General features: G+C 37.6%; 1 protein-coding gene across 5 annotated transcripts in view; it reads right to left on the reverse strand.

The window, feature by feature from the left end:
• The window catches only part of ank1b (ankyrin 1, erythrocytic b), a 76,625-nt gene extending 64,118 nt beyond the window's left edge, over positions 1-12,507 (reverse strand). For 3 of the 5 annotated variants that reach the window (XM_047805851.1, XM_047805853.1, XM_047805852.1), the window contains exon 1: positions 12,080-12,505. In XM_047805851.1, coding sequence (XP_047661807.1) covers positions 12,080-12,205 — 126 coding nt within the window. In that variant the 5' untranslated portion in view covers positions 12,206-12,505. Of the gene's footprint in view, positions 1-12,079 lie in introns of all 5 variants that reach the window. The other 2 variants (XM_047805850.1, XM_047805849.1) reach the window with 2 other exon arrangements.
• Between the last annotated feature and the right edge of the window lie 3,836 nt (positions 12,508-16,343).

Here is a 16,343-nt window from a genome sequence, read left to right on the forward strand (position 1 = left end):
CAACAGACAGACAGGCAAAATGGCTATCAAAACCCGGTCTGTTTATGCAGGTGTAGGTGTAACTGTGACCAGGTGTTCATGGATAAAGTATGGTGAATGTGAACAAATAAACTGTCATGGTATCTGGGTATTGTAGTCATCATTGTCTGGAGTGGCCATGTTTGTAGGCTGCTGTGTGGTCTGAGAAATAGAGTTTAAGTTTGTGTTCCAGAAAACACCCAGTTTGTATGTGTCTCTTTGAACATTAGGATCTTATGGTGAAGGCCTGGACCAGAGTATAACTAATTTTTGTCAATAACATATTATTAAATAGTGATTAATATACATTACTACAGTAAAGCAAATGAACACAGTGCATAATGAGATAAGGCAATAAACCTTCAGGGTAATTAAACATACAAATGCTCTTTCCATTCTTTTCCTCAAAATGCTGTGCTTTGACACCCTACCACCACCACCACCACTACCATTTGTCTTACCGCCTGTGAAAAAGAATTCAATTTAAAGACTCACACAATTTAACTCAAAGACAAACCTAACATTGGGCCTTTCTAACTCCAATTAATCCCAAGAGGTGCAAGACAAAGCAGGTTATAATTACGTATAATTATGTCATGTTGTCATGTATGCAATGTGTCATTGCTGAATTTAAATCCATGTTAAAAACACACCTCTTTTCCCGTGCTTTTAATTGTTGGCAATTTATATGTGTTCTTTTACATTTATGTACTTTTTTATTTTCCTTTTCTTTTAACTCTATGTACAGCACTTTGGCCAGCTCAGGCTGATTTTAAATGTGCTAAATGTAAAATTCAATTGGATTGAATTTAATGTTTCCTATTCTCTACAGTATGTAAAAATAAATCACTGCTAGTTTATATACACAGGTGTACTCAGCAGTGCTTGATGTACATGTTCAAGCAGTAGAAATCTGCATCTTTCTAATCATACAGAATAACAAAAGTAAGGGTCTTTATCTGCATGTGCATACACTGGCAGCATTTTAATGATGGTGCAAATTAAAATCTGAATAGTGTTTGAATGCTAGCTGTTCCATTCAAAGAGAAACGACACTGTGCTTTCTTTCTTTACTGCTTTTGGGTTTAATTAGCTCATCTGGTGTGAAATGTCTGATACAGATCTTCGTATGAGGTGAAAAAGTAAAATGGTAGTTATGTATGTTTGATACCCATCTCCTCCTGAGATCGCTCTGAGCTGGAAAATTCTGGAAGCTTATACAATTTGAAGCAGCTGTTCACATAGTGACACAGCAGTGTTTCTGAATATCTCATTTGTTTTTGGATTTGTTTTGGTCTTTATTTTTTATTTTTGTATCAAATACTTTCTAGCAGGCACTGATGTGGATGTGGCATCATGAAGTACTCGCTGTCAGAGAAAATGAAGAGGAAGAAGAACCACATGAACGTGAAGTTAAATTTTGCTGGTTGGATTGCGAGCCTGTCAGATTAGCTTTGTCACACAGCAAACAATTTCTTTTCGCCCCTAAACTCTACCTCTATTCTGCTTACGCTTGACCAGTGTTACTGCTGTACTACAAATAAAATTCCTTCAAGCAGCAAAAACCCCGAAGTATCAAAAAAAGGACCAGTCCAGCCTTACACTTTAGGATGCAGAGCCTGTGGGATTATTATTATTACCAAATCGCTAAGAAAAACACACATTGTCCTAATTTATATGTTTTTAAAATAATAGCTGCTGACCTTGCCATCTGACCAGTCACTTAAAAAGCACTTTTTTTCTTTTCCCAAAAGGTTTATTGCAGTGCTCTGTAAATTGATGGTACCTCCCACTGCCAGTCCACTTGATGTTTATTTCAGAGAGCTGACAGGAGTTTGATATTGAGCCTGCATGGCTGGGAAGTAAAAGAGTGTGTCTGAGTGGAGTGTTGTGTTGATATCTGTTATTTTTCCCACCTACTGCTGCTCGCATCAACTTTGTCGAGTAAAGAATGGCAAAACCCAAGAGGTTTCAGCAGATGGTAATGCTCTGCAATACATTTAAAAAAATTATTCAATTGAAACACGAGACTGTGTGCACTGCAGTCAGGTATAGCATTTCCATTTTGACTCTGTATTGTTGAACTGTTTGTTTTTTGGGGGGTTTTTTTTTGTTAACAAGCAAGTTTTATTCTCTTTCTCTTCATTCAACAAAGGCTGTTGGGATGAAACCAGAAATAATTGTTTAATTGCATTAACACAAAAAAAGAAGGGTTTTCTTTCTTATATATATATATATATATACAGTACAAATTCATAACTTGGCACTTCTCAGCTTGTGCCCTGTGATAGACTGGCATCCGGTGTGATAGACTAGCATCCATGGATGGATGGACGGATAGAGGGATGTATGGATGGATGGATCTCAGCTTGTTAGGAAATTGCAGTCAGAGTGCTGGGTTGCCATGGAAGGGTGCTCCTGGAGCAGACAGGGTTAAGGGTCTAGATAAGGGGCCCAACATTAATAGCTTTATTGTGTAGGGGCTTGAACCCTCCTCAAGCCTTCTGAACAGTAACTCAATGCCTTAACATTCGAGCCAGCATTGGAATATTTAATCAATATTAATCAATAATCTAGAACAACTGCTCTAACAGTAGTGTTGGCTACAAGGCAAGTCGCAGGTTTAAGTTAATGTGCTTAGCTTAAGGTTAAGCTAATGTGTTTTAATATATTCTAATTTCTGGAGTAATATCTTGTTATCTTATTCATAAACATGTTGGATTTGTACAAAACCTATTGAATGGACTTTTTAAGTAACAGTATTGGTGAGGATTTTGGAAGCAGAGCCTTGTCAGAAATAACACTGTAAGTCTTCCAGCACAGACTTCATGCTTCACAGTTATTAGTAATAAAAGAAATATAAAAATGTTTTTTTTTTGGTCAAGGTTAACCTAAAAGCTCACCTAGAGTTCACCTAAAAGCTTACACAGCTACGCATGATACAGAGAAACAGTAAAAAAAAAAAATTCTGTGTGGTTTTTAAGCCATTATTATGTACTTGATCCAGAGTTAAAGAGCAGCAGAGCCCTGGAGGCCAATGATAAGGAGAGCTGCAGTACTTGTGAAGATGCTGTATAAATGTGAGGCAGGGTGTCCATGTCCTAACTGAAGGATTACAAGAAGATCAAGGAAATTAGATCTCTAAATCCACTGAGAACATGCTGAGACAGAAGGTGTATTACAGTAAGTTTTAAGGTCCTTTCATATAGTATGGCTAGAGTTCTTAACATAACTGTAATTACTCATCCAAAATCTAAAACTAACCTCGAGCTAACTCTCAAGCTTAGCAGGGTTTCATGTTTGTGGAAGGTGTAAGCTTTGAGCTACCAGTTCACCATTTAGCATTTACATTTACATTTACATTTACAGCATTTGGCAGACGCCCTTATCCAGAGCGACGTACATAAGTGCTTAAATCTCTAACATTGAATACATTAATACTGGCTCAATAGGTTACATACTTAAGATACCATGAGTTTAAAAAATTTGTACAAAGTTACAATGAAAAAGTGTCAACATTGTGTTTTTTTTTTTTTTGTTGTTGTTGTTTTTTTTAGCAAACTGCTAAACCACTACATCCTCAGCTCAAAAAACATTTACTGTGTTTGAATTAATTCCCTATTCTCTGTGTACTGCACTAGTTGAGGTGCAGCCACCTTTGCAATTTTGCCTGGGTTCCATCATATGAGTAGATATCTAATGACGAGTCATGTTGATGTATTTTTAGGGCATTTACTGTCTGAATTCTGTCTGGTGTCACTCTTGTAAAATACTCACTGCTATATAGAAAACAGACTATATCCGAGTTCCTAGTCTATATATCAGAGACTATATCCGAGTTCATAGGCTGATCATCTCTTCTTACGGAGCTACTTCATATATATATATATATATATATATATATATATATATATATATATATATATAGATATATATATATATATATATATATATATATATATATATACACATATATATACATATATGTGTATATATATATATGTATATATGTATATATATATATATGTGTGTATGTATATATATATACATACACACATATATATATATATATATACGTATATATATATATATATATATATATATATATATATATATATACGTATATATATATATATATATATATATATATATATATATATATATATATATATATATATATATATATATATTTCTGTTTCTATACTTCTGTAAAGCTGCTTTGAGACAATGGGAATTGTTAAAGGTTCTATACAAATAAATTGAATTTGAACATCGAAAGCAATGAGCGAATGACTGAGGGAGTGATTTCAGACACAGCAGGGTGCTTACGCCGGTTATTGTGGTTCTAAACCATGTCTCTGCCGAACGTGTACAGTGTGAAATGATGTGGTTAGATTGTTACCAGACATCAGCATTCACCCGGTCAGAATCTGAACAACGTGCACCTCATGTGTGCTTTGTAAAGTCACTGACACCGTGTGTGGTGTGTTAACAGTAGTTGTAGCATTTGAGGGAAAAATAATACTTACATCAACTGATGATGGAAAAGGCACCATCTGGAGTGAAGAGGACACAGATTTATTTTTACAGTTATGCTCAGAAAAGTCTGTTTGGGGAAACATGGATGACACAGTCAGAAATAACCAACAGAAGCTGGATCTCAAGGAACGATCTCACTGAAGCAAAAGTGTAAGACAAGCCATTATTTAAATCAGCCTGATGCTGTATTTATCCAATCATGGTTGTTTAGTGTAAAACATCAGATAATGAATAGCCGGGATTAATTAATTAATTTATCGCTGGGTAAAGTATGAGCAGTATGAAACATTTAAAGTATTATTATAACCCAGGGTTCTCTTTACCGGGTGATTAGAATGACCCGGCAATAACTATTTCAAGTGTGAAAAGCCCTAGTGATTTGTCAGCTCAGATTGATTTGGTTAGACATCCAAATTAGGTTTATACTATATCCCCATTAATACGTACAGTCAAAATGGTGGCATCTGGTTAAAAATAAAAAAAGGAGTCATTCAGGTACCAAGAGAGTCACTTCTAAATGGTAAGCTTAGCTGAACAAGCTGACTCTATAAAACAATGTGTACTCTATACAATGTATTTATCTTTCTACAAAATGCACATCGCTGTTTAAAGTTACAGAACAACAAGCCAAATGAACGGCATAGTCACGGCAATAAACTACCACAGCAGACATTTAATCTCTTGACATTGTATTTCACCTTCTATATATCTGTCCTGAATATCTGAGTTGTTAATGCAAAATGTGATTCAGAACAGTAGTTTTTAATAAAAAATAAAAAGAGACTGATTCATAAGTCATAATTCATAAATTGCTGTGTATTTTCATCCAACAGAAAAGACTGTGATGTGACATAATGTAAAATGACACTATTGCCAGTCCATTCAGAAATGATCATACTTTACTTGGATAGGATGGATATAGTGCTTTTCTCAATACACATTAAGCATTATTAGAAACAAAGAGCTGAAAGAACTGTGTTTGCCATTTTGATGTGGTTACATTAATGTACTTTTGATCATAGAGTATACAATTATAGAAAGGAAGATGATGAATGATTTGCACACTCTGAAGGCTTCCCTTTTGAGTCTGGTTTCTCTCAAGTTTTCTTCTTTAGATCGTCACCTCTGGCTTGGTCATCAAAACTTATATTATATTTCATTCATTCATTCCTTTTCTACCGCTTATCCGAACTTCTCGGGTCACGGGGAGCCTGTGCCTATCTCAGGCGTCATCGAGCATCAAGGCAGGATACACCCTGGACGGAGTGCCAACCCATCGCAGGGCACACACATACACTCTCATTCACTCACACACTCACACACTACGGACAATTTTCCAGAGATGCCAATCAACCTACCATGCATGTTTTTGGACCGAGGGAGGAAACCGGCGTACCCGGAGGAAACCCCCGAGGCACGGGGAGAACATGCAAACTCCACACACACAAGGCGGAGGCGGGAATCAAACCCCCAACTCTGGAGGTGTGAGGCAAACGTGCTAAACACTAAGCCACCGTGCCCCCCTATATTATATTTATATCCTAAAAATTATATATTTTTATATATTTCTATAAAACTGAGTCGTGAAACTGAATTCATTTATTCTTTTTTTATTGATTTATTTCTTTTATCGTTGAGAGTTTTGTCTAAAATATGTGGCTGGATATTTCATTTGCAGCCTGCAATTACAGCTGTTAACTGAAGTATGCTTTGGTTTTGCTGCACAAATGAAATTGCCAAAATGTACATATCTTGATGTTTTGAATTACCGGTCAACTTGTAAAAATTAGCCGTAGTGTAATCTACACACAAAACATCTGAATTTTTTCTCCATTTGTGCTTTTTACACTTCAGACATTTACAATTTAAACAAAATGCTTTTCACAATAAGAACAAATAAAGACCTGTATGACCGGAGAGAATGCAGTGAGATATTTTCTTCTAATTGATTAGCAAAATGCAAACCTGCTGTCAGCGCATTATTAATAAAAAAAACACTGTTACTCAGAAATGTTTTCAGTAGCTGAGTAAAGTAGGAAACAGGTGACAGAAACAGAGCATGGAAACAACACCTGACAATCATACCCACACATGCTTTATGAAAATCCCGTTCCAGATTTAGCCCCTGCTTGCTGTTATAATAACCTTCACTCTTCTGGGAAGGCTTTCAACTAGATTTTTAAGTGTTACTGTGGAAATTTGTGCTCTTTGTGTGGAACATTAGTGAGGTCGAGCACTGATGTCGAGGGAGAGGACATGAGACGGTGCTCCAGTTGTTCCCGAAGGTGTTCAGTGGGGTTGAGGGCGTTGTGCAGGTCACTTTAGTTCATCCACACCAAACTTGTTAAATCATGTCATATGGACCTCTCTTTTGTGCACACTGCTCTATTGTACAACAGGTAAAAAGCTGTACACCAAAGCAGTAGTGTGAATTCTAAGTGTTAAGAAAACAGTATGAGAGAAATACCTAGACGTTCTGCTTCTGCAGAGATTCTGTGGTATGAAGCCAATGAACAGTGTGCTACCCCATAAGGTAATAGGACTGGTGAAGAAGAGGTGTCAAAATAAAAGAAACAGCAGAAGGCAGTGCGTCGGTGTAAGTGTTATAGGTATTAATCATTCCTTGTGGTTAAACACCAGTATTGTGTGGGCTGTGTTTTTGAAGGTTTAAACAAGAATGAAAGCTTTTTGCAGTTGTTGCAATGGCAAAATAGCAGATGTAGTATGTCCACTACACACACATAATGAATTGAATGTCATACTGTAGTACACACTAATTTCAGACAGACACACTGTCATGCTGGAAAAGGTTAAGGCTACTCTACTTACCCTCAATAAAGGGAAAGTGTACAAACACATTCTATACAATTGTTTGTTTTCACCTTTAGGGAAGAACCATATATGGGTGAGATATTCAGGTGGCCACATGGCTATATGGTGTTGTTTATGGAGCCAACTATTCTGTAATGACATTCTGCAATACACCAGTATTTTGTAAAATAAACCTTTTTATTTTTTTTTATTTTTTAAAGGGGGGGGGGTGCGTGAGGTCTGATTTCACTATGTAAAACAGGTAAATCATGAGACAGGTACTGTACTGTGTGATGTTCACTACTCCAAATTACCAGCAAACTTCAGTATTATGTGTTTTAAATTCTGCATTGTGATTGGCCAGAAGTTTATTAATTTTCTATAACAGCACTGTAGCTTTATATGAATACTGAAAACAGGTTTATATGAATGCACTTGTTATCATTTCTACAGTCATTTATACACAAGTAACTATTAATGTAGCTATATGTATAAGTTACACAATGACTTGTAGGTCATTACACATCAGCTAACATAAATAATAATTATATTTTAACAAGTGTGTTATTTATTAAAGAAAAAGGAAAAAGGTATAGTAGTTGATATGGTGAAGTTTTTTTTTTAGCATTATGAAAGGATTAAAAATAGACATGTAACACAGCACAACTCCTAAATTAGTTTTTTAGGAGTTAAATTGATTTGTTACTGGAATTATATAATGTGTGAAGAATAAAAAGTTCCTGAGCCCTGTATATAATTTAAAGTGGAGTCCTTCACCTATGATACATGTAGCTTGTGGGTCTTGTCTTTGGCAGCTTGTGGAACTGTCTCATTTGTCTTTATTGATGAGGTGACTGTCAGTGCCAGCAGGTGAACAGTGAAATACAGCATCTCAGTGCAGACTTTACCACTGAGATAGAGGAAAAGGACAACGGCTTACAATGTAATGCAAATCAATCAAATGTTTCTTGCTTTCAATCTTGTCATGTAACTAGGTTCAAAGGTCAGATTTCAGCACAAACCAATAACAGAGGTGTATATACAGTACATGGAAGTGTGTCAACATGAAAGTGAAGCAATCCACTCAAACTGCAGCTAAGAATCAGAAGCTTGTAGGTAAAAATGTGAACAAAAGATCTTGATGGAGTTTTAGATCTGAGACCATAATCTTGTGGTTATTTCAGTTTGTTGGCACGTGCAATTACTTATTATAGAGGCTTAGTGGTTAAGTTGTTGGACTACTGATTGGAAGGCTTTGAGTTTGAATCCCATGACCACCAAGATGCCAATGCTGGGAACTAGTACAAGGATTCTAATGCTCAGTTGAATAACAAAAGAGATCAATGCGAGTTGCTTTGAATAAGGATGTCTGCCAAATGCTGTAAATGTACTTATGTACTTAAATGTACTTATGTACTTAAATGTTCTCTACTTTATTTGTGTCCTTTAATTGGGGCAATTGAATAATCTAAATTTGTGTAGTGGAACATAATCAGTGGAACTACTAAAACATTTCATGGAGATGGAGTTCAGTGGCGTTAGAGATCCAAAAGCAAGCCTACAACACTCAGTTGTTATTGGAGTGTTATAGCAGGTGATGTGGAAGAACACGATAAAACTTAATTTAATATAATGGTGTTTAAACTTTAAAGAAAGCAGTAGGTTTGGTTAAAATAAGATTATCAAAGCATTGACTTGTGTCTGGTTTTGTTCCTTCGGACAGGACACGCCTGGCTGCCCTGACATCTGCTACTCCAGGCATCTCATTCAAGATTAAAACGTGCTTCAGAGCCTTACAGCAAGACATTTACTGCTTGAAAAATCATCAGCCCAGACCTTTGTTTGGAAGCAGTGAAACTAATGGCACGTTTTAAAAGGTATATTGTAAGAAAAATCTCATTTAAGGCAGTGATTTCATGAAGAATCCAGCAAAAATATTTTTTTCTGCAAAATCCGGCAAAAATCTTTTTCCCCTGTTAAATTATTAGCAGATCATTAAATAAATCATATAAAATGATTATTATTGTTCATCTAGCAGACCTTTCGCTGTCATCCACGATAAAATCACTGTAACACATGCCCTTAACTTGGCTTACTGGTTTTATAACTGTGATAATAATTATATGATAACATAGACAGTTCAATAAATACATTTCTGAATAAATAAATTATTAATAGTATTCATAATACTGTAAAAGCTCCAGTATAAACTGTTAAAAGTAAGCGTTGTTTGCCAAGAATCACACAACACAAAGATTTGGGTACGAAACTATGGCGTGTGAGCTAAGGCACATTTCTGTTTTGAAGTAGACAAGCTCCCGAGTTTCCAGCAGCATTTTTTACAATAAACAGTGAGATGTCGACTTTGTCTTACATCATCCACCATGAAGTATTTCAGACAGAACATCATAGGAATGAATGCAAAAATACATATTCTGCAACCCAGTGATGCCAAATGTAACAGTTCAATGTACTAAATTATTCTTTCATTTATCAGTCTAAAATGTTAGTAATATTTATCTTTTAGAACATGGTACACAGTCATTAATTTGGTGCCAGTATATGGCAGGGCAAAATCACACTACAGACAACTTAGACTAGGGAAGAAACCCATAAAGCACAGGGAGAGCATGCAAGCTCCACACACACACACACACAGGGCAGAGGTTAGAATCAAACCCCCAGCCCCAGAGGCATGCAGCAGCCGTGCAAACCACAAAGCCACCATGTCCCCAGTATATAGCTTGCCCGATAGAGTTCAATTAGTGTGGTGTGCCCACAGGTGTGGGTCTTTTAAGGCTGAGGAATTAGACTCAAAATGTTATACTTTATTACAGTGTTAATGTTACAAATTAATTTTTAATTAAATTATTGTAATAATCCCAAAGCCTCCTGGTGGTCCAGCGGCAGGATCCCATGCTCTCATCGCCAGGGCCCGGGGTTCGATTCCTGAGCAGGGAGCAAACCCAGCCAATAAAGAGTTAACTCTCAGTAGCTCTCACCCAAGTCTGGATGAATTGGGAGGGTTGTGTCAGGAAGGCGTAAAGATGTTCGCCATCTAATACGTGGACCACATTATCTACTAGGTACCCCAGGTCCCCCAAGCTGCCATTGCTGGGCCCCTGAGCAAGGCCCTTAACCCTCAGTTGCTCAGTTGTAAGTCACTCTGGATAAGGGTGTCTGCTAAATGCCGTAAATGTAAATGTAAATGTAAATCTACTATGGTGAATCCAAACAGGGACCAACAATGTTTTAATAATCTCAGAAGTTGTAATGAAATCTTAGAATGCTAAATATTAACTTATTTAAGTTATATAAGTTAACCATTATTTAGGTTGGTGACAGTCTGTAGTAACTTGGGATAAATCACTTGAAGAAGAAATTCTGTTCCTTTGTAAGTTAAAAAGTAGAGATCTTTGCCATTTTAAAAAGTTTGCTTCTTCACTGTTGTACTTGTGGTGAAGTTTTTAATCATCACATGCTTGTCTCTAACTGTGTCCCAGTTGTTTGGTGCCTCAAACAGACTTGCTTATATGGTTTCTAGCACAGCACGACACACTGTTGCATAGCTCAACACTGTAGTAGCAGCCATCTTGGATCCTACACTCTCACTCCTCACACTCTGCTGAGCATTTAAATGATTTTCACAGGCTTAGCACAAGCCAATTCTGTCCTAAGATGGTGTCAGTGTGTGCGGTTGTAAAAGAACAGTGGCTGGAAATACATACATTAAAATTCATGGTTCATTCAAGTTTTTGCACCATGACAATTTAAGCATGTGTAGTAAGGTATGCTAATAAATGACTCATAATCATCAAAGTCTTGCCTTGCTAAGGTGATATCTGGAGTCATACTGCTGGTGAAAAAGTGCACGTCTTTAAATTGTGTTTGCTTCCTGTGTGTTGAGTTCCTGCATGTGTGTGAGACTGTTAATTAGTACAGCAGCGACATCCCTCACCCACCCCGCCCTCAGAGCCCTGTCTGCTTGTGTAGTGAAGTGCTAGTGTGATAAATGCTAGCCTGACACATTAATCTAGTCTAAGTATAACAGTTCACCGTGGACTCCTTGCTCCAGTACCTGAAACACGAGGTTTTATCTCACTAGTGAGCAACTGAAAAGAACAGATACCGAGCAGCTCTGCTGTTACAGTGGAAAGGCAGTGATGGGGAAGCAAAAGAAGTATCTGAAGGATTGTGCACACACTCCAGCACTGGACCTGAATACAAAGAGCTGCAGGTAGATGCTTTGGTAACAATCACAGACACACACATACACACACATACACGCACATATGCAGAGCTTGTGGAAACTACTCAGATATACCATATTGAATGAGGATCTCCCGAACAATAGAGCATGCCAAAGGCTCAGAGCAGCTGAATACATAAAACATGCAAACAGAACAGAGAGGTGTTGGGTGTGCTGCTCACACTGCAGCCGTGGATAGAAATGACATCAGCTTCAAAAGCATAAAGCATGATCTTGAGTCTCAGAAGAGCAAAGCGCTTATTTAACCAATCATCTCTAAGTCCCCACTGACCCCCTCCTCTTCCTGCATCTCCTTCTGCATCTCCTGGCTGAATGAATCTTGGACCAATGCAGCTGCAGCACAGTCTACAAACCAGTCTGCGGGTGTCTGGGTTATGCGTCTGTGCTGAGCCTTCCTCAGATTTTGCAGAGATAACAGAAGAAAACCCGAAAACATGTTACCTTGCGCCTGCGGTCCCTCGAGCGGTTCCTCTTCTTGATCTTCTCCTCCTCTTTCTCCCTCAGCTCCTGGGCCGCAGCCTCGGCTAGGTCCTTGTTCTTGCGGAGCTGCTTGGCGGCTTGCGCCATGGTGCCGCTGTGCCCGTATGCCTCAGTGTCCTCGTGCCAGTCCTTGGGCCAGTGCCTGCACCAGTTCCTGCAGGTGCCAGTGCAGGAGAGATGGTGGCGCTAAGCCCCTGGGAGGGAGCGCCTTGCAAGGTGGCCGGTCCCAGGCAGCACACTGCAAAAAAAAGAGCTGATGCTGCCGTTGCTGCTGCCTCCTGTTTCTCATCCGCACCGGAGCATTCCCCTCCCCCTCCTCTCTCTCCCACTCTTGTTCTCTCTCTCTCACTCTCTCTCTCGCTCTAGCTCTATCAGCACACACCAGTCAGTCACGCAGTCTCAGGATCAACACTGTGAGGATGGATACTGCAGCAGCTCTCTTTCTTTCTTTCTTTCTTTCTTTCTCTCTCTCTCTCACTCTCTCTCTCTCTCTCTCTCTCTCTCTCTCTCTCTCTCTCTCTCTCTCTCTCTCTCCTTCCATTTGTCATCAATCCTTTATGCACAGCTCCAGAATACATACAGTTATGCACACTGTATGCACCTGATGAACATCTAAATTTAATCAGTTGATTTTTATTTCATAAATTTCCTATGATTCACAACAAGCTAGCACATAGGCATATCAAAACCAGGATTTCCATTTTTATACTGTAACACTTTACATTCTAGGCTTAAACTGGCTTTACTCTGTACACTCTGTACAACCTGACATTACAACCACACATACATAAAATAACATTATCAAACCATTATTTGGCCATGTATTGAGATCTTAGGCAATCTTAGGAAGCATTATTGTTCTAGAAAGGACATTATTTACATTTACATTATTTACTGTCCAGTGTCACCCAAATGAGGATGGAGTTCCCTTCTGGTTGCACTCAAGCTTTCTTCCTCATACTATCTCAGAGAGTTTTCCTTGCCACCGGCTTGCTCATTAGGGACAGATTTTTTTTTTTTATTCTGTTCCTATACTTCTGAAAAGAGCTTTGAGACAATGAGATTGTGAGTTTGAGCAATGCTACAATGATTATCTAAACATCTGGGCTGAAAAAGCTCCCATCTAAACCAATGGGCAGGAAAAAGCTCCCATTGAATAATGTTTATGTGCCTGTTTTTTGCACAAGCCTGGCTCACAAGCAAAACATAGAAATTTTCTTTCATCACATGGGTGAACATTATATTATCTGATATGGAAAGCATGTTATTACCCATGTTTTCACAGTGTTTTAGAATTAGGCTGCATTAGAAAATTTTATTGGAGTATATATAATCTACAGGAGTGTGATAAACAATAATCTTAAAAAAGCTTTATTCACATTTGCATCAGGACTTCAGTGCTGCAGTGACCTTGAGGGCAAGCAACATCGAAGATATACTTTAAAAAGTAAAGGTTTAGAACCAATAATGTTTTTTTTTATAATTTCCTCTACTCCCTAAATGCTGACTAAAACAGTGTCTTTAATTTTTTATCAGGTTTATTTTTTAACTGATAAAAAATTAAAGACACTAATGTATGGAGCTCTGGCAACATGCTTAAGAGATACAATTATGAAGAGATGTGCTTCTGACTGAGAGAAATCTGAGAGCTCACATGACCTGCAATACATCATCTTTATTGGTTGTAGCCAACCACACTGCAACCTTACCAGTGTTTTGTATGAAGTTACAAGCCTTATGTGATTATGGCAAGGTTGTTGGTCTCAGACGGTCTAGTTTGAGTATTTTAGAAACTGCTGATCTCCTAGAATTTTCACACACAACAGTCTCTACAGTTTACACAGAATGGTGTGAAAAAACCTGAAACACCTCACTGAAGAGAGAGACCTGAGAAGAATGACCAGACTGGTCTGCGCTGACAGAAAGTATACATTAACTCAAATAATCTCTCTTTACAATCGAAGGTGAACAGAAAATCATCTCAGTATGCACAACACATAAACCAGGTGGATATAATACAACAGCAGAAGATCACATGCCAAGAAAAAAAAGTCTGTTGTTTTTCCAGTCCAATCTTCAGCTGCCCAGTTTGGGTGAATCTGTGCACAATAGCTTTAGATTCTTATTCTGGACTGAAAGTGGAATCATAGTAAAAAGTGATTATATGAGTTTATCTTAATCTTTTAACTTTATCCTTCGGGGCAGCTTAAACCCTTCTAGCCATCCTGGTTTCTCTCTATGTCTCTTTCCATTGAGAAATGTCACACACACAATGTTTCTTGTTATTCACACTATTCTGAATAATGTGTGAATGTTCTGTGAAAATCCCAGGAGTTCAGTAATTTCTGAAATACTCAAACCAGACAATCTGGCACCAGCAACTATGCCACGATCACATTTATTCTACCTTTTGATATTAAATATACTGTAAGCATTAACTGAAGTTCTTCACCTGCATGATTTTTTGCTTTGTGCTGCTTCCACGTGATTGGTCGATTATATAACTGCATACATTATGGGGCAGTTTGTGTATATCTAACATTTATTATGAATAGTACTTACTTCCTGTTCCTGATACTCTGGGCATCGTCTTTGGCATCATGTGATGAGAAGGTGGTTAACATTTGATACAAATTTAACCTTTAATCTACGCTGTCCTTGCACATAGCAATTAAAAAAGTTATACAAATACATACGGTATACAATATACACATCAGAGATGTTAGAATGAGAAAATATCTCCATCTGGTGGCACTTTAACAAATCTGCGTTTAATATTAAATTAGATATTAGACTGCTAGATTATAGGGTATCTTGTATCTTGTACTTGTACAATGTGTTGTATGGTGGGATGTGGTAGCCTAGTGGTTGGCCTACTGACCGGAAGGCCATGACTCCCAGGTCCACCTGAGCAAGGCCCAAAATGACATCTTAATTTACATCCCAGCAAATAATCTGTGGATAGTGCTGTCATTTTTAAAAGTTCAGTTAAACCTGATTTATCTCCATTAATACGTTTCTTTTACATTCAGTTTGTTTTTAGCAGTTATTTGGTGCTAATTGAAAAGGCGTGGTTGAGACAATTGTCAGTGATGTTGTTGTTTTTTTTTCACAAAAAAAAGGATGTGTTGAGTGGAAATGCTTACTAGTAAAATTTTCCGTTTGTGTATTGCATTAAATACTTACAGCAAATATCATCTACATACTACACATTATCACAGTCCATGGCTTACAGCTCTAAAATATTCTCTGACAGCTATAAAATTAAACTTTTTGAACTAAAACAATACGACCACCACTTTGCATTTTGCATATTAATTAATAAATAATGTGGAACTTACTTACCCCGTTGATATGTTCTTCGCTGCGCCATCTATTGTTCATCTTCAAGTAATAAGTCTCGTGCACGACAGGGGCGTGTCCCAGACCATAAATTAGGCACGAGGTTTTGAACTCAAATTATTATCTACTGCGCATGCTCAGTCAAGCAAGGCTCAATTCATCAAAAAACAGACTTCTCAATTTTACAATTAGATCAAATGACTCCATCTTGTCCGCTCATGTATACAGTCACTGTACAAGATACAGAGCTAAAATCTTTAACACAAATGACACCTGAATTAGAATTGAGGTTTAATTGATTCCTTGGATCAATCGTCTGAAATTCTCTGCAATCATTGATTAAAACCTTTTATGTTATTCTATTATATACAACCTCTCAGTAAAGAGACATTACTAATAAAAATAAAGTTAAAACAATTTTCACTCTGGTCAATGCATTATATATATACAGGGCTGTGAAGTGTCACGCATTGAGAGTGACAGTCACGCATTTCGGTCTTTTATCACACTCTCCCGCTACACATTGTATTTCTCACGCAGAAAACATCTGAGTAATAGAGGTTCCTTTTTTCAAAAGTGACTGGATTGAACAAATTTGGGAGGCTATCAAAGATCGCAGCCTTGGTTTTAGTGCTTCCACATTCTAATGCTGATGCCGAGAGGGTATCTTCGATGGTCAGTTTGAACAAAACATCAACACAAAACAGCTTGTCTCTGGACGGGACATTGTGCTCAATCATAACCCTAAAAATGGCTGGGCTTGTGCCGAACTGTTTTAAATGGGAGCAACATTACAAATGATAAAGGAGTCCAAAAAGGCAACAAACATTTACAATAAACAACACCAGTCATAATGTCTCTCTCTCTCTCTCTCTCTCTCTCT

The sequence above is a fragment of the Tachysurus fulvidraco genome, chromosome 21, assembly GCF_022655615.1.
Source record: "Tachysurus fulvidraco isolate hzauxx_2018 chromosome 21, HZAU_PFXX_2.0, whole genome shotgun sequence".
Taxonomy (NCBI): domain Eukaryota; kingdom Metazoa; phylum Chordata; class Actinopteri; order Siluriformes; family Bagridae; genus Tachysurus; species Tachysurus fulvidraco.